The sequence below is a fragment of the Drosophila pseudoobscura genome, chromosome X (genome assembly GCF_009870125.1).
Source record: "Drosophila pseudoobscura strain MV-25-SWS-2005 chromosome X, UCI_Dpse_MV25, whole genome shotgun sequence".
NCBI classification, from domain to species: Eukaryota; Metazoa; Arthropoda; class Insecta; order Diptera; family Drosophilidae; genus Drosophila; species Drosophila pseudoobscura.
Window position 1 is genome coordinate 60,472,579 of NC_046683.1, and position 21,732 is coordinate 60,494,310.

A 21,732-nucleotide genomic window follows, 5' to 3' on the forward strand; every position below is an offset into this window, starting at 1 on the left:
GCCTCCCTGCCTCCCTGCCTCCGACCCTGCCATCGTTTCTATCGTTCTATCGTTCGCATTTGATTTCTATTTGTGCCTCTAAAGTGCCCAAAGCTACCTTCCCCTTCGCCCCTTGCCCCACCCCTGTGATGGATTTCCCATTGCAGTTTTCTTTTGAGCAGCAGCGAGCCTTTCAACAGGTTTTAACCAGCTTTTTAGACGAACATTCGAACACTCGAACACTCGAACATTCATTTGCATTCACGTAGCTGGTGTTTGAGTTCCATTGATTGGAATATTTGCATGATTAGGGGGACAAAGGAGACGAGGGCATTGGGGACCGAAAACACCTCCAGAGCCAAGGCGATTTCATTCCGCAGAGCCTTCGAATAACACACTTATGTTTTCATTGCCAGATTGCTGCTTTGGCCGGCAGGATTCTTCAGATCATTCGGATTCCATGCAGGCAAATCCCCTTTTAACAATCCCCAATCGCAGTCCTTTGTCTGTGGACGGCGCTCCATTTAATAAACATTTACGAGAGTTCATGCAACCCAAAAGGAAGGAAGGAACTCTGACAGGGGGCAGGGGGGGCTAGGGGGGTGTGTGGCAGGCAGGGTCCCATTGTTGGTCATGCAATGCGCAAACACAAAACTAATTGAATTTTTCGTACAGCTCTGCCACCGCCTCGCCGCCGTCTCTCGTTGGTATTTTCTGCAAGTCAGCAACTAGGACGGGGGGGCATGCCACACAGAGCACTATGCTATGCTATGCCATTGTCTATGCCCCCCAGTACGTGCCACAATTCCGAGTTGTCACGATTGTTGTTGTTGCTTGCTGGTTGTTTGGCCCAAAACATAATCAGCATATAATTAAAAGCAACACTAACATGCAACAAATTACACACGCAAAGTGTGGGCCAGTGGAACTATCTTGTAGTTACACGAGAACTATCTGTATCTACACCACTCTGACCCATAAAAAACAACAACAACAACCAAACAAAAGACTGAAATTTTCATTTGAATTTTATTTATTTTATTTTTATGCTGAATCTGGAATATGGAGTCTTGAGTCTTGTTCTTGGACCCGACCCAGAGGCTACCAGAGTGGCACCATTTTAATGGCCCAGATTGTGCGTTGCACACACACACATACACACACGCATACAGTGGCAAGTGCTGCTTAAGTTGCACGCAACAAAAACAGCAAGAAAACTTTTTGATTGTCCGAAAAACTGAGGAGAATATGACCTAAATGGGGGGTGGGGGATGGGGAAGGGGCTGTTTCTGTTTCTGTTTCAGTTTTCTGGAAATAGTTATGGTTCATAATTCATTTCGGCCGCTGCTCGTGACCCAGATTTTATGCTAATTTTGCATTTATTTTTGCCACTCAAAAAACACTAGGATTACTACATACTCGTATCTGAAACACGAGAGATGTGGCACGCTGTTTAAGTGCTTCCAGCAGCGTAATTCTATAAACCATTTCGAGGGCGATCATCATTTCAACGTGCCCCACTTTAGTTTATTTTGTTTTTTTTTCGTTTCTTGGTTAATTGTTATCTGCAGTGGCGCTCAAATTTTTAATTGAAATTAGAGCAAGACTTTACGAGTGTGCATGCTCCAAATTATTCGAAATTTATGGACAACTCATTTTTCAAGTCATTAACTGAATGAGTTCTGGATGGAATTCGATGTATAATCTTTCGTCTAGGAACCAGCGCCAAGCAAGAACCGATGATCAAAGGCTCCAGCTCCAGCTCCAGATTATCTGTAATTTCAGTGATGTCTGTCATTTCTCAGGGCCTCAATTTGTGGCACTGCCTCCCGTATTCCGTATTCCCCTTTTATTTATAGGCATACTCGCGGCCATCGGGCCATCGGCCAATCGGTTGGGCAATCAAGAGAAATTTGCGTACATTAAGCGCTTAACTTTTTCCTGCTGTGGCATGACATTTGCAGCAGCAGCAGCGGCAGAGGCAAAAACAAGTTAATTACAATAGGATTACCCTTGCAACTGGAGGAGGAGGTGGGGGGCAAAAGAAGCAGCACCATCACCAGCAGCACCCGTTCATATTTTCCCATTTTGCGCCATTGGCATAATCTCATAAAATGGCATTTATTCCGTGGCGGGGGGGGGATGCCTATTCCTCCTCCCTGTCTGCAGGTTTGTGGGCCCCCGGCCCCGGCCACGGCCCCGACACTGGCCCTGTTGATGCGTTAATTTGCATGCAACATGCACTATGATTACCCGCAGCAATTTGCAACGGGCCACAGCGGGCGGACAGTGCGGCAGCGGGGGGCAGCGGGGGGCAGCGGGGGGCAGCAACTAGATCGCCCCATTAGCGAGCAGGGCATTCCACAAGCAGTGCAGCTGCTTCTTTCACGGAATGGGAAATGGCAACGGAATCGGAATCGGACAGCTGGCCGTCGTCCATCCACCGACTGGGAGCCCAGAAATTGTTTGCCATTTGTTGTTGTGCCGTTTCGTTGCCGTTTGCTGCTGCTGCTGCTGCGTCTCTCTCTCTGTGTGTGTGTGTTTGTGTGTGTTTGGTTTGCCGCGAATGTTTGCACAACTGCGCCGCCAATAGAGGGGAAACAAAAAAAAAAAAAAAAAAACGTAGAAAACTGGACTGCAAGAATTCAAGAGATGGAGATGGAGGTGGGGATGGGAATGGGAATGGGGATGGGGGGAATTGTACACTCCCGGTTTTTTCTGGGCGCCCAGTTGTATAATTTGCAAATTGTTTGTTGTTGTTGGTGCTGCTGCTGCTGCTACTGCTGGGAAGCTTCCCATCACAAAAGAAGCAGCAGCTGACTCGGTTTTAATTATAAAAGTGCTACTTCTTTGTGTACCCTTTGCAGAGGTAGGGTATTTTGTTTGTGAGAAGCGGTTGGACCAAGCAGAGCAGGAGGAATATATGTGAAGGGGATTAAGAGTTGTCGTTGCAGCCTCGAAAATGCAGCCAGCAATAAGCAAATGCGAATCAATTTACGCAGCGAAGTAAAGTCCCGTTGGTTAGTGCTTCGTATTCGTATTCACAGTGCTTCGAGCTTCGCATTTGCCGAGAGCGAGCAGAGTCTCCTCGCAGCAGAGTGACGGTGCATTGTGGTTGTTGTTTTTATTTTCGGCGATCAAGCGAATGAAGGATAGAGAGAATTGCCAGAAGGTGTAGCCGTATTGTGTGCGTGCAAAGCTCGTGCGTGAAATTAAATGCAGATCGAGGGGGAGATAAGAAAATAAAGCTTCGACTCGCAAGCAACGCAAGCAACGGAGAACGATCGCTGCCATGCATGTGCTTGCATATATTAACACAAACATATATACATATGTATGAAGACATGAACAGACATGTCTATGTTGGCTATGCCAAAAGGGTGATTGATTCTTTGTGGGTGAAATGGAAATAAGAGTTTCCTTCGTTCCTTCCCTATCTCTGAAAGAGTATCAAACGTAACGGCTTTCCGCAGCCTGGTTTTCTGCCTTCTCCCTTCTTGTTTGTTGTTTTGTTAGTGTCAGCAATTTCCTCGGTTATTTGTTGTTTTCCATTTGTTTTCACACAAAAAGTTCTATAAGTTGGAACATTTTGTTGCCTGTTGTTGCCGTTGCATTTCGTTTATTTTCGAATTGTGTGTTTAACATCCAACGGGACCATGGGGGAAACATCTTTTGTGTGTAATTTGATTACTCTGTTTATCCAAGCAGATTTATTGTTGCACGCGAGTATGGATTGGCATTGGATTGCCCCCCCCACCCCCTCGGGAGGCTGCAGTTCATCATCATCTCCTCTCGAACGTGTGTGTGTGTGTGTGTGTGTGTGTGATTCATCTGATGGACAGTGCAGTGCATTTCAACGGCTGCAGTTTTGTGTGGCATCTTGTGGCAACATGCACTATTTATAGATTCATGAGTTCTTTGTTCTCTGAAGAAATACTTTTCCAATGTGTGCATGTCCAAAATGAATGGAATTGATGAAATCATCTGCCACTGCCTCCACCAGTTGCGGCATTTGCATATAGATGGACTCCTTTTGTGGCATCACAAATCGAAAATAATTAATAAGTGCCACCGGGCGGGCAACGCATGCCCCGGCCGCATGTGCAATTTGTGACTAAAATGCTTTTCAATTACATTTTTAATACATACATTTTTCAAGAGGCCCGGGGCGGTGGCAGGGGCTGGGGCAGAGACCATTATTTTTCATTCCGAGTCCGAGACGCGCGTCTGCTTGGCGCCTGCCGAAATGTAAGCCAATGTGTGCCGCCTGACCAAATATGGGGGCATGCAACATGACGGCTAGCAGCCAGCAGCCAGCAGCCAACAGCAGCCAACTCTGTGTGCTCTGTGCTGTGGCACGCATAATCGCAGTTGACATTTTCATTCCGAGATTAGTGCAAAGTGCGGCGTGTGTGCGTGTGCGTGTGTGCGTGTGTGCGTGTGCGTGTGTGCGTGCACGTCGGAAAAGGAAACTTTTTGCAGATACAGATGCATCTACAGATGCAGATGCAGATGCAGATACATTTACAGTAACATTTACAGTAGATTTATTTTGTTGTATATTCAAATGCGAATGCAAATAAATGGCTGTGCGATTGTCGCTGCAGCCGCCGCAATAAATTTTACATGCAACACACACACAGCACGCACACACACACACACACGGACACAGACGTGGCGCCAAAATCTGCCAGCTTCTCGATGTCAGGCAACAACCAGAGCAAGCAGGAGCAGCTATGGCGCTCGTGGCATGTTGCAAGCATGGCAGCAGCATCCAGCAATCGCGCGGAATTTGCCACACAAATTGAAAACTTATGCGCCACATTAACAATTTACCAGCAACAGCAGCAGCAGAATTGTTGGGATTTTCTCTCGCGTGTGGCAGCTGCACAAATGCAAAAATAATCGGCCCCGGCAAAATAACCAACAAACAAATAATTGAATATGCAACACACAGTGGCATCCAGTCGGATGCACCTACATACATGCCCCCCGAAGAGGCAGCCTTTGCCGGTGTCCACTGTAGGGTTGGCCCTACTGTAGTGGAGACTTTTTTCTGGTGCAAAATTGAATTGCAAATCCATTTTCGGTTAAGCTGTGGCAATCATCTGCATCTGACAGATGCCTTGGCGGGGAAGGACTTTGCGGATACAACCTTGACCTCTTCTGGGATTGGGAGCGGGGATTGGGAGGTTGCAGCTTCCCTTTTTTTGTGGATGGGATACCTTGATGGGCAAATGCTCTTTAATTCTTGTTCTTTTTAGCCTTGACCCACTGTACTGGCTATCGCCAAGATTTAACTACCTGTTAATAGACCAAGTTTCGGAATTGATAGCAGTTTTAGGGCCAGAGACTAGCTGAAACATGGGTACCGCCTGTCTGCGGTTCGGTTGGGTTCGTTTCGATAAGATATGAATGAATGGAGGAAATGGCAAATTATCGCGGCACAAGAAACAGAAACCAAAAATAAACAGATCTCTCGGGGCAACAGTTCAACGAACCAAGAAGTCAGGGGAGCGACAGAGAGAGGGGGGGATGTGTGGCGAGTGTATGATCTACCCCAACGATGATGATGATGATGATGATCTACAACAGGGAAAACGTGTCATAACCGAAGCTAGAGAATCCAACGAACCGTAAAACAACGAACAACAGGCCAAGCATATCGACATGGCCCCCTGGTCCCACCCCCCACCCCCCGGGTCACCCTCCCCACCCTCTGTGGCATTTGTTGACTTAATTGTTATCTCGCTTTCCTCGCTTTCCCTGTGGCACAAATTGTTCGTGTTTGACAAGTAGTTGTCAACAGTTTTTTGATAAAAACGAAATGAAATTATTATGTGTGTGACATGCAAGGGGATCTCCCCTTCCCCATACCCTATTCCCCACCCTCTCGCTCTCACTCGCCCTCCCTCTATCTATCTCTGTTCTACCTGCTGCCTAGAGAGCGGCCCCAACGGATGTTTTTATTTGTGTGTTTTTTTGAATGCTCTCTCATAAATTTATTAGTGAATTTATGGCCCCAACCAATCGTTCTGCCATTCGCTTCGTTCTTCTGTGACCCGTGCATTGCAGTCTGCTCTTTTTTATACCCGATACTCAAAATGAGTATTGGGGTATATTAGATTTGTGGTGAAAGTAGATGTGTGTAACGTCCAGAAGGAATCGTTTCCGACCCCATAAAGTATATATATTCTTGATCAGCATCAATAGCCAAGTCGATTGAGCCATGTCTGTCTGTCCGTCTGTCCGTCCGTCCGTCTGTCCGTCTGTCCGTCCGTCCGTCTGTCCGTCTGTCCGTCTGTCCGTCTGTCCGTCCCCTTCAGCGCCTAATGCTCAAAGACTATAAGAGCTAGAGCAACGATGTTTTGGATCCAGACTTCTGTGATATGTCACTGCTCCAAAAATATTTCAAGACTTTGCCCCGCCCACTTCCGCCCCCACAAAGGGCGAAAATCTGTGGCATCCACAATTTTGACGATACCAGAAAACTAAAAACGCAGAATCGTAGAAGATGACTATATCTTCAAGAGTGCAAAATCTGAACCAAATCGTATAATTATTATAGCCAGAATCACGAAAAAAATTTCACTCTTTCTCGCTCTGTCTCACTCTAACACACAGGTTTCATGGTCGGTTTTGCCAATTACAAAATATGAGTTCAAGGATCTCAGAACCCATAAAAGCTAGAGCAACCAAATTTGGTATCCACACTCCTGTGATATCGGACCTTGACCGTTTCCTGTCCAAATTTCGCCACACCCCCTTCCGCCCCCGCACAGGACGAAAATCTGGGGCAACCACAAATCTCAGAGACTATTAAGGCTAGAGTAACCAAATTTGGTACACACACTCCTTTAAGATGTCACTATAAAACGTATATCTCAGAATTTCGCCCCACCCCCATCCGCCCCCACAAAGGACGAAAATCTGTTGCATCCACAATATTGCAGATTCGAGAAAACTAAAAACGCAGAATCATAGATAATGACCATATCTATTAGATTGCTGAATCTGGATCAGATCAGATCATTTTTATAGCCAAAAGGAACAAATCAATTTGCAGTGGCTACGCAGCGCCCGACGTCACGCTCAGACTGATTTTCTGTCTCTCTCGCACAAACTCTTTGTCGTGTCGCTTAATATTAGCGCCATCTGCCGGAGGAGAGCCATACTGACTTAGTATCGGGTATAACTGTAGAGTTGCGGTGACCGCAGCAACTCACAACGTTCCCCCTCGTTTGTTTGTGGAAAAGTCAATTGATTTTCAATCAAGGCTGTAAATTATAGCAATTGAAATGTACATGTACCAAGCATTTTGTTGGGGCTTGTACTCGTACTAGTTGTATATTTCTTGGGGTAAATATTTATCGAGAGACACTCGTAAATCAGAAGGAAACGAAGGGTCGCCACAGAGATCTGTGTATGAGGCATAGACCGGGAGAAGTCCAAAAACAGCCACATACCGCCTCGAAAAATCAAAAAATAAAAGCATTATAGTCTTTATCAGTTTATTATGAACCCAGCAGCTAAATGGGGTTAGGTTTTGAGTAAAATAAATAAATATATTCTGGTTTATGGGCACCCATGATCCTCTCTCTCAGCGCGCAGACAAGAATAACGGACACAGTGCTCATGGGAGAAGCACTGAGAACTCCCCGAATACCTAAAAATCTAATATTCTCATATATTTATTCCCAGAAACTAATTGAATTCTCTTACACTCCGAGTACAGTGTCTATCAAAAGGCTTCCACGCAGGCTTCTGCTTTAATTAAGGCTAGTCGGGTGCAAAAGTTTTAGACATTTTGATAGGGGGAGGGAGGGGGGTGCTCGTAATTCATGAGAATTCCCACACTTCCTTCCGTATCCAAGGTTTATTTTCCTCCTCCTGATTATCCGCACATTTACTGGAAATTGTGGAAATTGTGGAAATTGAAAATGCCTACAAGTAGCATGTGCTGCTGTTGCAGAGGGGGGGTGGGGTGGGGTGGGGTGGAAGAGAGATTGTAGTGGGAGTAGAGGACTCTCGAAATATGTCAAGGTATGCACAAAATCCACTTTCCCAGAGCCAAGTGTTTTGCGGTCTAAGCGCTTTCTTGGCTTCAAGCCAAAACTTGGCTAATGCCAAAAGACAGAAGGAGCCAACCCAAGCTCCCCGCCCACTACTGCCTCTTCTCTCTCTCTCTCTGTCTCTGTCTCCCTGGTACAGTGAAGACAATTACAGTAAACAAATTCGCACACGTCGTCACGTTGCATTTGCGGCGACAGGCTGCAAAACAAGGCGGCCTAAAAGTGCTAGTAGATAGTGCGGCAGTGCCAGTGGCAGTGGCAGTGCCACGTCTATGACAGGAGGAGGTAATGGTGTCAGAGCCGCTACCCCTCCCCCTTCTGGGCCGCATCGCATGCGGTCATGGCCATGTGCCTTGATATTTTTGGCAGAGCAGAGCAGAGCAGAGCGGGGGGAGAGAGGAGCTCCAGTGGCAGAGCCATGCATGAGATTTGCATTTTTTACACCCCCAAAACCCTCATAGCTATCCACCTCTCCCCTCTCGCTCGCTCTCTCTCCCTATTCTCAATGATTCTCTGCTCTATTCTGTACTGCTTTCTCCGCCACTTTCTCCATCCCTTGCCCCTAGTTCCCCCCCCCCCCCCCCCCTCTTTAGGTTTCTTTGCAATTTGGCAGCTCGTTGCCAGAAACATTTTGCCATAGCATACTTTTCTGGGCCACGTCATGATATATGCATGCATCTAACTGTGTGTGTGTGTGTGTGCGAGTGTGTGTGTGTGTAGCATGCATGCCTGCCACGTTGCAGCAATTGAATTGAATTTCTGCTGCTCGAGTTTTGAGCTCTTGAGCGCCACAAAAGGAGAGTTTTTCGTAGGCGGGCGGGCGGAACCCCCCCAAAACGGCAGCAAAAAAGAATTCCCCAACCCCCCCAAAAGACACGCTCTAACTTGCAACCGACTGCCTGCCACAGCAGCAGCAGCAGCAGCAGCAAAGGAGAAGTAGCTCTTCTGTGACTCACTCGCTCGCTGACTGAGTGACGCCTCTGTGTCTGTGGCCTCCGATTTTTCTGGCCAAATGCCATGGGAGAATGGGCGAATGGGAGGATGGGTGGTCCATCCTGTCAGATGCCAGATTTATGGCCCAGCAGTTGGTAAAACGCATAAACACATCATGGTCAAAAGAAGCAGCAGGAGCCACAGCCTCGAGGGCTGAATGCTGCATCCTTCCTTTGGTCCTTTCGTCCTTCCTGCGCCCCTAAATCGATGAAGTTGCACAATGCAATCGGAAAATAGGATGAAAATTGTTGACAAACAATCTTTTACAACTGGAGAATCCGTTTTTCGGTTTGCCTGCCCCTCCCTGTCAATCCATCCGGATTGACGGACATCAAGCCACTGTGTTTCTGGCATTGAAAGGCCTAGCAGGGGCTAGAGAGCATCTCCCTTTTGGAAGAGCTTGCCCCCACATGCTGGCAAATATGTGTCACGGCCTTGCGGTTGTCTCGCGAGTGCAACTATTGATGTTTTTCATCGCACAAAAATAGCCCGTGAATGACGACTGACGAGTGCACTCTGTTTGAGTGCGATGACGTCCGTCTGCCTTTTGTGTGCCCCATCCCCCCGCCCCCTTTCCCATTCCAAACATTCATTTAATTTGCTAATTTTATGACAGCATAACAACAGCCAAACATATGGCCACCGAATCGGGGCACTCAGATATTGTTCATTTGCATATGTGACGGGGGATCTGTCGATCTGTCGATCTGTGGCTCTGTGGCTCTGTGGCTATTAGGTGCTGCTGCTGCTGCATAAACATCATGTAAAGGCCATTAATTTAAATTATAAACTATAAAAGACGAGAGAAACAGCCTGACAACCGACCATAAAAGTCGCTTTGCTGGTGTCGCTTTTGCCTTTGGGATGTTGCACAGCTTGTCATAAAAAGCTCGTCACACGATTTGTATCTTTTGGGGAAAACCCACACGCCCGAAAGGAGGGCGAAGGGGAGTGGGCGGGGGAGTGGGAGTGATTAACACACGTCCTAGAGATGGGGTATTGTATTTCATTTGCTGCTGGCGAAAAAGGATAAAACAATGAAAATGTTTTTGGGCCAAAAAAAAACAATTCGCCTTTCAATGTCTTGAGCATCTTGGAGTCTTGGCAATCAGCGGGTCTTTTGTTGATTTATTTACGAGTATTTACGAGTGTAAAATATATTGCCCCAGTTTGTGGCATTGCGCTTCCCTCTTTCTCTGGCTCTCTTTTCATTAGAGAGCCATTTTCTAGGGCACAACGATTAGTGAGTTGTAAATCGTTTTAGCTGCAACAATCCGTTGTCATTAGCAGCAACGGCAGCAGCATCAGCAGCAGCAGGCCACAAGCTGTGGCATGCGCCGCCGCGCGCAATCATTGCTGCAGCCACTTTGTGGCATGCTGTGAATTGTATGACCAAAAACGGTTTCTCGATTCGCCAGCCTCTGCAATTTGAGGCAATTTAAAAGTTATTAATAAATGAAACATCTCTAAACGAAACAGCAATTCATATTTCTCTGGTATTTATTTATTTAGACGAATGGCCAAAACCCACACGCCGCTGCGTGATGGGTGGCAAACTGTTGTTGTTGTTGTTGCTGTTGGCCAACACGCCCACTACTACTGCTACAAAAAAAAACTTGAAGCCATAAACAATTAAGCGAGCGAGGGAGGGAGGGAGGGAGGGAGAGAGGGAGGGAGATACGTCCCACACACAAAACGATAGAGATACAATAATCGTTGAGAGGCCGGGACCTGGGGAGTAAATGTTTGATTTGTGCGATAATTTGAAAATGATACGAGGCGCAGCTAATGACGAAATACAACCAAGAAGATGATCTGTGTGGGGGGTGGGGGTGGGGGTGAGAGGGCCCCAACAGCTGGGATCTATCATTGTACTACTTGTAGAAAATATAAAATCTAATTTTTGTCCTTTTTCTTCACAGGCGCCATTTGCGGTGGCAACTGCTGCAACAATGCCACCGAGCTGGAGCTCCGCCAGAAGGCCGCCGGAATGTTTGAGCAGCTGCTGCATCATCACACGAGCAGCCTGCGCGGGATCCTGGCGGATAATGCCAACCAATTCCAGAGTGAGTATGAAATTTTCAGACGCTTCCCCAGTCCTTCCTTTCTATGCAAATGATTCGCTGAAAAGTCTGGAAAGTTTTCAGCTTCAGTTTTCCTACGGCTACTCTTTTCTGCAAGCGATAGACCGAACGAGTGTACAATATTTTCGTGGCAATAAATAATTTATCATATGCAAATGTGTCCCATCGAGGGCTCTGGGATGGGCCCCACAAAATTATGATGATACAATGTTGAAGCCCTGAAAGCCTCGAAAGCCTTGAAAGCCTTGAGCTACAAAAAAGTGGAAGTTAAACCAAATTAAGCTTTCAAATGCGCAAAAAAAAAAAGCGAAAAAAATGTGAAATTGATTTGTAATTTGGAATTTGTATGCAGATCAAAGCGACTGTATAATGCTGAGAGATATACGACTGTATGCACATGGGGCTAAGGGTATATAGATAATTCATAAACCGACTTCTGGCTGTTTGGGAATGCAACAAACGCGACTCGAACTCGGTCTCGGTCTCGGACTCGGTCTCGGACTCTCGCGGGTACTGCATCTAATTAAAAAGGCATTAAATAATGTTGTTGTCGCTGTCGTTGTCCCTTTTTGTATTTATTTTTTGTTTTTAGCAAAACTTTGTCTGGGTCACGTTTTGGGGCAGCACAAGCAGCAGCAGTAGGCACCCCTCCCTCTCCGGTCTTTCTACCCCCCCCATCACCCCCCTTTTCACACACAATGCCTGCAAATTGTTGTCGTACATGCTGTAAATCTCGCTTCACTTTAAGGCGTGCCTCCCTGCCTCCAGAGGGTGTTCGGGGGGAGGGTGCTGGTGCTGGTGCTGGTGCTGTTTCTCTGTTTCTGTTCTTTCATTGTTGTTCTTCTGTTCTGGGTTCTGGCTTGTGGGTCCCGCTTTCAGTCTCTGCAATTCTTGGAACTGGGCTCGCGCATTCACAAAAAGAGACTTTAAACACGCCTTTCCTCTCCATATGTATACATAAACACACACATGTTTATACATATGTACTTAAATATCCGCTATATACAAATTTGTTGAATTCTGCTTGCATTTTGTGTGTGTTTTTTTTGTGGTTTGGTGTTGTCATCTGCTTAATTTATGCCATCCCATTGATTCATTTGGATTCGCATCGGGCGATTGGGGATTGGCGAACGGCAATCGGCGATTGGGGAATGGGGAATGGGAATTGGCGGCTCATTAAAGTTTGAGTCAACACCAAAAGAGGTGCTGCTGCTGCATGTACGGATATGAGTGTACAGCAAGTAAGATGAACTGAGCGGGCATATCGGTTTGAGTCGCGCAATAGTTTACTCATTTTATTGCAAGGGCAATTTGTAATATCTCGATCAGGTAAATTCTGCTGACCGGCCGTCGAACGCAAAAACAAAAAAAAACAAAAAACCGATCGCTTATCTTGGTTTTGCTGCGCCGCTCTGGCTGTCGCTGCCTGTGCTGCCTCTGCTCTCTTTTTTCTGCCCTCTCTCATCTCTATATCGTTGCTCTAGCGTTGCTCATCTGTGGACATGTTCGTTCATGTCGTCTGCCTTGCCGAAGAGGATTTTAAGCTTCGGTCCTGCACTGGCTGCCCGAAGCGAATAGCTACGTTTCATATTCTAACTAAAAGAATATTCAAGTGAACGGGGCTCCTGCGCTGCTCTCTTTTTTCTGTCCTCTCCCACCTCTCAATAGTCGCTCTGGCATGGCTTTCGTCATCTGTGGACATGTTCTTTCGTGTCGTCTGCCTTGCCGAAGATGATTTTAAGCTTCGGTCTTGCACTGCCAGCGCTACGAGCGCTTCTATTTATCATATTTCAACTAAGAAAAATCAAGTGAACGGTTCTCCGTATACATATACCTATCAATGGCCCATCCATTTACAGGGTATCGCAAAACACTTCATCTGTTTAGCATTCAATTTGCATTCCTCAATTGCTTTTGCTTGTCCAGGGTGGACGGAGAGGTGATGTCAAAGCAACAAAAATCCCACGTTTCAATAAAAAAAATTATAATTGCAAAAAATGAAAATTAAAATGCAATCAGCAAAGTCATTTAGCTTAGCGTTTGAGCCATAAACACGAACAATTATTGATCAACCAAATTGGTAGAGCAATTCCGACCGAAAGTCAGTGCTCGCTCGATGGATGAATGGCTTAAGTGAGTGACGGACGTTCGTGTGTGCTTAAAGATTTATAAAGCAATTTAATAACAATAGGATTCCGCCTCGGAAGTTGAGGTTGCATAAAGTGATAGGCTATGACAGTGGAGGTTCCATGCACCGCTGCCCTGATAAGAGGCGAAACTTTTGACTGCATTTTCCCTGCTTCGTTTGCTTATCGCTCGGTTTATGGACTGCCACGTGCGACTCCTTAGTTGCAGCACCGGCAACAGCAGCAGCAGCAGCAACAGCAGCAGAGTGGCCATAAAAATTGATTTACTTGCGGCCAAAGATTGTGGCTGGCAGACTCTGCGTATGCGTGATATTCGCAGGGGTGGTACCCACAAAAATGGTGCACCTATAAAATTTTATGCATTTCTTTGCTGCAGTTCCGTTGCTTTTGCCTCTCTCGTAAAACATTATTGTTTTTTGCACAACAAATAAATGCATATTTCTATTTTTGTGGCATTAACATTACAACCAGGAGGAGGGTGTGTGTGTGTGTGTGTGTGTGCGTGGCATATGCCATACAAGTCCCGGGGTTTCCTTCCTGCCCCTCTTTATCTCTCTCTCTCTCTGGCTCTCCTTTCGTTTCCGCGCGCCCATTGTCGTTGGATTGCATTTCTCTGCCATCCTTTGTGTTTTTGGTGCTCTCCCTCTCCCTCCCTCCCTCGCGTTCTGCCTGGTGTTTGGCGTATTATTATTGTTAAGCAAGTATTTGCGTGTTTAAACACGTTTCGGAGCTTACGAATTATATGGGTAGCAGTTCCAGCCCCATCCGCAGCCCCCAATGCCCAATTTCCAAGCAAAAGCAGAGGCTCTGGCTGGCTCCTCCAACGCATTGCATCTCCAAATTGCACTTACCGCCCCCCACCACATCCCCCACGCTCACGTTTACGTTCCTGTCATCGCCATCGCCATCATCATCAGGCGTTGTCGCTGTCGCTGTCGCCGTCGCTGTCGCCGTCGCTGTCGTCTTTGGTGGCGTTGCTCACGCGCTTAATGCGTTTCCCTGCTGGCACCTGGTCATGGGCGTGCGCCTGCATAAAATGCTTCCCAAATGCTGACTTACGGCCCAACTTTTGGGGCAGCCCTCTCTCAAAGGCAATAAAAACAAACAGAGAGGGCCAACGCGCTTCGGGCATCGAAGTTTCAGATACCCTGCCGCAGGCACCAAAATGTATGAGCCTGTACGTATACCCCCCTTCGGGGCTGGCCAACGTCTGTGGAAAAGCCAAGCAACCTCCTCGCCAGAATCGCTGAAATTATTTCTTTATTTTTGTGGCAGCTGCAACGGCAGCCACAGCCAACAGCAACAGCAATGCGTGCACTTTCATAAGTTGCAAGTTGCAACTTTCCTGGTGGTGCACACGCCACGCCACACCGCTACCCCTCCCTCCTCACCCCCCTCCCGCACCCCTTCAGGGCCAGGGCTTAAGTCTGTTTTTGGCCATATCTTGCGCTCTGGCTGCCTGGCTGCCTGCCTGACTGCCTCACTGCCTGGCTGCCTTCTTGTCTTTACGGCTAAAGTGGTTTTTTGGCCGCCATCGCTTGTTAGCCGGCGTTTTTGTTTGTCTTGTCTTGTCACAGAGAGAGCGAGAGAGAGTGCAACGCCGAGTGGAAGGTTTGCTGTTTGCAAGTGCCACAGCATGTTGCAATTGCAGTAGCGGCTGTTGCCACAGTGGAAAATAAGCTTGGGATTTGCTGTTAAGTTATTGAAAAGTGGCTTTTCCCATAGACAAATGCGAATGAAACACGATTGAGCACAGATTGGAGGGTATTATACTTTATATGTGATTACCTGCAGCTGCTATCCGTGGAGCACATCTATTGGTTTACCCTGTAAGACCTTCTTTCAGACTCGCAAAGTATCTAAAGATACTTTTCTAGCGCACAAAAGAAAACCAGTTGTCAATCTCTGGCATACATAATGTTAATTATTTTTTGCAGAATTTTGAGCTAATGGAGGCCCCCGTTTCAGGTCTTCAACTCGTTTTCGTAATTAGCAAAAACAAAACAACAACAACAACAACAAAAAATCCGGAAAAAGCCATGGGCAAAAGTGGAGTCATTTTGTCTGCCACGTTTTTCGCTGTGTCTCTGCCAACCTGTATGTGTGTGTGTGTGTGTATGTTTCTATATAATTATTATAATTAGTTGCTTGGCAAATTAAACGCTGAAAGCTCGCGCTTATAATTAACGCGCCACCAAAAACGGAAGACGAACCCGAGGGGCAACCAAGAGAGAGGGGGAGGGAGGTAGGGAGGGTATGTGGCCAATTGATGCATATGCTTTGAAGCATTTCCATATGTTAGAAAGAGGAAAGGTCGACTCAAGCGGTGGCCAGCACTTGAGCCACAGCTACAGCTCCACTTGAAGCTCCAGCTACAGCTCGAGCTCCACATCTCCAACAATGAAAAGTCATCCAATTAATTTGACATTGTGTAGAGAGGCACCGAAGAGGCCAGACCCCTTTTGGGGCCCAAAGCCAGAGAGGAGCCGCTGCGGCACAGCTGTTGGAGTGGAGCGCCCCGATGGCCGGATGGCTGAATTGCTGGGATGGATTGTTGTTGGCCTGTGGGCTGTAGAGGGGCGTGTCGACTTGGCACGCCTGCAGATACATAGCTAGTTACAATACATGCACTTAACCACTGACGCTTGGCCAAAGGCAGTAGAGGCCAGGCCCAAGCCCAAGCACAGGCCCAAGCACGGGCACAGTGGTTGGATCTACCCAATGTGGGGACTTCCTTATCGCTTGGAGAAGCTAATGGAACCCTTTTTGGAGGGTTTCGAAAAAGACCTCCACTATGAGCTCCATCTATCCAACTTTTGTATCTATCTGTGGATACCAGATGATCTCTGAAATATCACTGTTATTCCCATCAAATCGCAAGACCAACAACCACTGTTCAGCCCCCCTCCCCTCCTCCCCCGTGCAACGGAGAAGGCCACTTCCTTGAGACTGGGACCCCGAGACTGAGGAGACATTGCCGGCAGCCGGTCACCGAGAAGAGAGCTGCTTCAACCCGCCAGACGGACAGACGCGACTCCCAGGCAGGGGCATGGTGCAGGGGGCAGGCTCAAAACGAAACCTAAACGCGGCTAAAAAGCTAAGCTACAGACAACAGAAAAAGCCAGGAAAAAGAAAGAGAATAGAGGAAAGGAGAGAACAGAACGAAGAGCACTAACAAAGTTGCTTTGGCATTCATAAGGCGGCGGCGGCCACACGATGGATACCAGAGCACGGATCAGAGCAGAGGGATGCAGAGGGGGGAGGGAGGGAGGGAGGAATGGAGGAGGCAGGCCCAGAACCGGCGATACCGACACCGACACCGACTCCGACTCCGACTCTTCCTGGACGGATGGTTAGAGCCAAAGAAATACATGCATATAAAATGCAAATAAAAAATGCGGCAAGATACTAAAATTGTAATATCCGCACAGGAACGGAACGGAACGGGACGGAACGGAATGGGACGCAGGCAACAAATACTCGCACAAGCGGCAGCATACAGCATGCCCCCAAGGGGCAAGCCAGAGTGGCAAAAGAAATACGAGAAAAAAAAAAGCGGGCAAAAATAAAAACTAAACCTGTGGGCTGTGCCACGTAGCGACGTGTGTGTGTGTGTGTGTGTGTTGCATATTTGCCATGGCGTGGGAAACAACAACATTGCCAGCAAGAGAGAGAGAGGGAGAGAACTGTGCCCCATCTGCCACTGCCACTGCCAACAGCAACAGCCGCCTCCCGCATTTGCTTTTGGGGCTTGGCCAGGGGGCCCCGAAACCGGTCGAAACCTGGATGAACAGGGTATCGGGGAATGGGAAGCGGGGAATGGGGATGCATGGCATGCTAATCTCTCGCTCCACACGCCGCTCCTTCTAATGAAGCAATGAAGAAGCCCGATATTTGCTCTAGGAATAGCTCCAGAGCTCCACAGCTCCACAGCTCCAGAGCTCTAGAGCTAAAAGCGAAACTTCTGGCTGCCTGGGGAGTCGCTAAGCAGCTCGGACTTGGACTTGAATTCCTGCTCTCCCTCTGCCTGTGTATCTGTGTATCTGTATCCTCTCTGGTAACTACATTTGCCACACTTTGCTGCCGTTTCGGGGCCCACAGAGAGAGAGAGAGAGAGAGGCACTCCATCTCGGCGTTGTCTAATTCAATTTCATTGTCTGTTTGCCCCACTAGATGGGGGGCAGCGGGACAGCGGGACCCTCCGCCATGTGTGACGAAGTAGAACCAAGTCTTAAGAGGAGCAGGAAAACCAAACCCACAAGCTTAATGAAATTTTCATGTTTCATTGGCCAAAAACCATTTGCTTTGATTTCAAATTGAGACCCGCTCGAAAAACAATAAAACGTAGCCCCCCCCCTCCGGCACCCCCCAGCACCAGCAGCCCCCAAAAACTAATTGACAGAGAATGTCAGAAAGTAAGCAAAATAGATACAAAGATACGATGCATGCACCGTATGTGTGTGTGTGTCTGCATAGATAAAGATGGTTAGAGAGTTGAACTGAAATTGCAATTAGTGGCACAAACAGACGGAGAAATGTCCGGCAAATTGCACACACACACACACACACACACACACACACACAGTCTGTGGCTCTCTTTGGGGCTGTCTCTGTGGCTGTGCCCGCAGGTGAAGTGCCTCTGTCGAGTTAACAATTTATGAGATGCAGAGATACAAAGATACAAATGTAACCCAAACTATGTATCTGCCAAGTGAGCCCTGCCTTGGGGCCTGTGTGTGTGGGCCCGGCCGAAACCCCAACTCAATTGAGCATATTAAGCCAACAAAAGGCAGCTGCAACAATATCATATCGTTCGTTGCCCATTCTCTTGCCACATCAGCAGAATTCAATTCATCCACCCCACCCCCCACCGCACTCTTGTGGAGAGTTCATTAAAATTGTAATTAATCAGCACGCCGAAGGATGTGGCAAAGACACACACTTTCAAATGCATCAAATATTCAATCTCCGGCGATGGAATGACACTTTCAATTGAAGAATCTTTGTGGCTTTCTAGCAGATACTTTCGGTTTGTTGGTGGTTCTTTATGAACAATAGAACCATGATCTAGTTCTATTTCAGCTCCAGTTTCAGATACTTCCACTTGAACGGGAAATTCTATTGTAGATGCCATTATATTTTCAATCAATCGAAAAGGTTTCTCGGTAATTGGTAGACAATTCAAACGGTGATTCCCTTCAGAGGTTTCCTTGGAATTCCATTAAAAATGCCATTTATTTGAGGGTATTTCCCCGAAGGATATTCCACTCAACGAAGTTCTACCGTTGAATGCCATTTTAGGCATGTCAATCGTGTAATTGCTGGACAATTGGGGCTGTACTACTTCCTTAACCTTCCCGCTTAAAGGATGTTTGTCTGTGGATTGGAATATATAGATTTTCAATCAATAAATGGCAATTTTGATGGGCATTTCAATCATGCAATCGATCGACGAACAATGCCAATCTTTACTTCCTTTCTGGAGCTGTGACAAGAGGCGGGCTTTCATCTACATCTGCCCTTCCCCCTCCTCTCTCCACCGCTCTGAGGCTCTGCCTCTCTGCAGAGACTGTACTTAATGGTTCACTTTGTTCTTGTATGTCTCCCCGCTGATTTAATGGGCCAATCATCCATCCATCCATCCATCCATCCATCCATCGTGTGAGAATGCATATCCGCGCATCCACACGTTCGGTGGTCGATGTGGATGGGGCACGGGGGGACCGGGGGGGACCAGGGGAGGACTGGTGTCAATAATTAAATGTTTCCGCCAGAGTCGATGCGATGGCTGTGCGCTGCGGCTGTGCCACGTCAATGAGATTAGCGACAGGATGTGTGAGTTCTGTCCCCCCTCCCCCCCAAAACCCCATTCCCCCGCCCCGCCCCGCCCCGCCCCGCCCCGCCCTGTGATCTCCCGTCGATTTGTGTTTTGTGACGTTCGTGCGGTGCGATGTGGCGGCTATCATCGTCGCTATTATTATTATTATTGTCATTTTGTATCTCGAGCGCGTTAAATCAATTGATTGTCGGTGTGTGTTTATCGCATATCCTGGGGACAGCAGCAGCAGCGGCATCAGCAGCAATTGTCAGCAATTGATAAATGATTAGCACTTCAGCCCCGGCACTGGGCACCGGGCATCGGGCACTGGACACCGGGCACCATTCCTCCCCTAGATGGATCGTTTTGTTTGTTTTTGCTCCTCCACAAACTCTGCAAAGAAATCGCAACTTTTGCTAATTAGAAAGGGTTCCCGTTCCCAGGCAGATGACGCATCAAAGGCTATTGCCCGATAAAAAGCGCCAGCCCCAGAGCCGCGACCTCGTCGACGGACAGAAGGGACCGACCCCCAAGCCCAGGCCAAGCCCAAAAAAAAAGAAGATATATTCAAACTCTTGAGAACGGAAATGCCTCAACATCAAAATCAAAATGAGCCGCAAATACTACAAAAAAAAAGAAGAAGAAAACAACAAAAAAAACTACAGAAAACACTTTTGTGGATGTCAAAATGTTGTTGTTTTTGTTTGGTTTTGGGTTCGGTTTGGGTTCTTTTGTTGCCAATTAACAAAAAGATTGACACTTTCGTTTGAAAACGAAGCCCCCAGCCCCGACGCCGCCCCGCCCCCGCCACAGGCAGAGGGCGTAGCGCAGCCAAGGGGGGGTGTGTGAGAAATCACACGGCAATTTGACAGTTTTTTTTTTTTCATCGGTCTCTGGTTTTTGGTGTCTTTTAAATGTTATCTGTGTCCAGGCGATCCGAGCAGCTTTTTGGCCATTTGTAATCTGGCGATAATGACAGGCTGACTGCCTGCCTGCCTGCCTGCCTGCCAGAGGAGTGTATCTGTATCTGTATCTGTATCTGCGTATCTATCGATGCCCGTCTATGTATCGGAGGCACAAGTGTTGCTGACACCTTGACAGATATCACAGGATTGTGTCGGTGCTTTTTGCATATTGAGAGACTTTGCTGATTGGCGGATTGACGGAGGATACCGGAGGGGCAGTGGGCTAGAAATAATGCAGCCATGATTGACGGCAATCAAGAGTAAAACTTTTATGAAACAATTCCCGTCCCAGAGAGACCCACAGATAGGCATTAAATTAGATTTCATTAACTAAAAGCCAAAATAAACAAACACAGAGAGGGAGAGAGGGAGAGGGGGGATGGAGGATGGAGCAAAATTGCTATCCAACTGGGAGCCCAAAATCCCCATGCTGGCCATTAAATGGTGGAAGTTTCGCTGCGGCTTCTGTGGGGAATTCCGACTAGCAGCGAAGTGATTAAATTTCACTTGGAACAACAACAGAATGCTCGAGTTTTGGCCATATTTTCATGGATACCTCTGCCCGCTTTCCCTCCCTTTTCAGGTCACGTCCTGGAGCTGGCCCAGCAGTCGGAGAACAAGACACTGACGGTCTTCTCCAAGGTCTACATACGAATGGTGCCGCTGTCGGGGATGATGATCCGCCAGTTGTATACGGAAATCATGAAGTACGTATCCCAGGGACGGACACGGCCACGGCCACGGCCCTAGATCCTGTATAGCTAATCCCGGTTTCTTGTGTCTTTGCAGCCACCTGAACTACATCTCGAACTACACGAACAGCAACGGCCAGATGGGCGGCAAGGCCGGCATTGGCAGCCTACGGAGTGGCCTCGAGGACGCCGTGCACAAGTTCTTCGTGCAGCTGTTCCCCGTGGCCTACCACCAGGCGGTGCACCTCGCCAAGAACAATTACGGGGAGCTGCACGAGGACTACATCAACTGCCTGAAGCACAACTTTGACGAGCTGCAGCCCTTCGGGGGCATACCCAGGGAGATCCAGAGCAGCCTCGTCCAGAGCGTGCACATGTCGAACGTGTTTATGAACGCCCTGCTGCAGAGCGCCGAGGTCCTGGCCGAGGCGGACGCCCTCTACGGCCAGCAGCTGACGGACACGTGCAAGATGCATCTCCTCAAGATGCACTACTGCCCCAACTGCAACGGCCACCAGACGCGGGGCCAGCCGCAGATCTGCAACGGCTACTGCATGAATGTGATGCGGTAAGTGGCAGCAGGAGTCCCAGGAGTCGCAGGAGTCGTTCCATTCTACGATAGAGACTAATCTTTGTGCCTCCTCCCCTTAGCGGCTGCTCGGCGGAATACGCCGGCCTGCTGGACAGTCCTTGGTCGAGTGTCGTCGAGGCGTTGAACAATCTGGTCACCACCCACATTGTGACGGACAGCGGCATCATCAACACCATCATGAAGCTGAGCACCAAGATCTCCGATGCCATTATGCACGCCATGGGCAATGGTCCGGAGCTGGAGCAGAAGGTAAGCGCGGGGTGCGAATGGCCTTGCCACCCAAAGATACTTTCGGGGACTCCCCTTCTCGGGGGTCTTGGCTTCCACTCGTTTCCTGATGCGATCGATGCGTGCTTTTCGGCACAAGGACACACGTTCGCTGCTTAATGA

At 47.9% G+C, this 21,732-nt stretch overlaps 1 protein-coding gene across 1 annotated transcript in view; it reads left to right on the forward strand.

The window, feature by feature from the left end:
• The window catches only part of dally (division abnormally delayed protein), a 72,949-nt gene that overhangs the window by 47,015 nt on the left and 4,202 nt on the right, over positions 1 to 21,732 (forward strand). The window contains exons 2-5 of the mRNA XM_001353046.4: positions 10,967 to 11,110; positions 20,642 to 20,765; positions 20,848 to 21,318; positions 21,402 to 21,591. Of these exons, the coding sequence (XP_001353082.4) occupies positions 10,967 to 11,110; positions 20,642 to 20,765; positions 20,848 to 21,318; positions 21,402 to 21,591 (929 nt within the window). The remainder of the gene's footprint in view (positions 1 to 10,966; positions 11,111 to 20,641; positions 20,766 to 20,847; positions 21,319 to 21,401; positions 21,592 to 21,732) is intronic.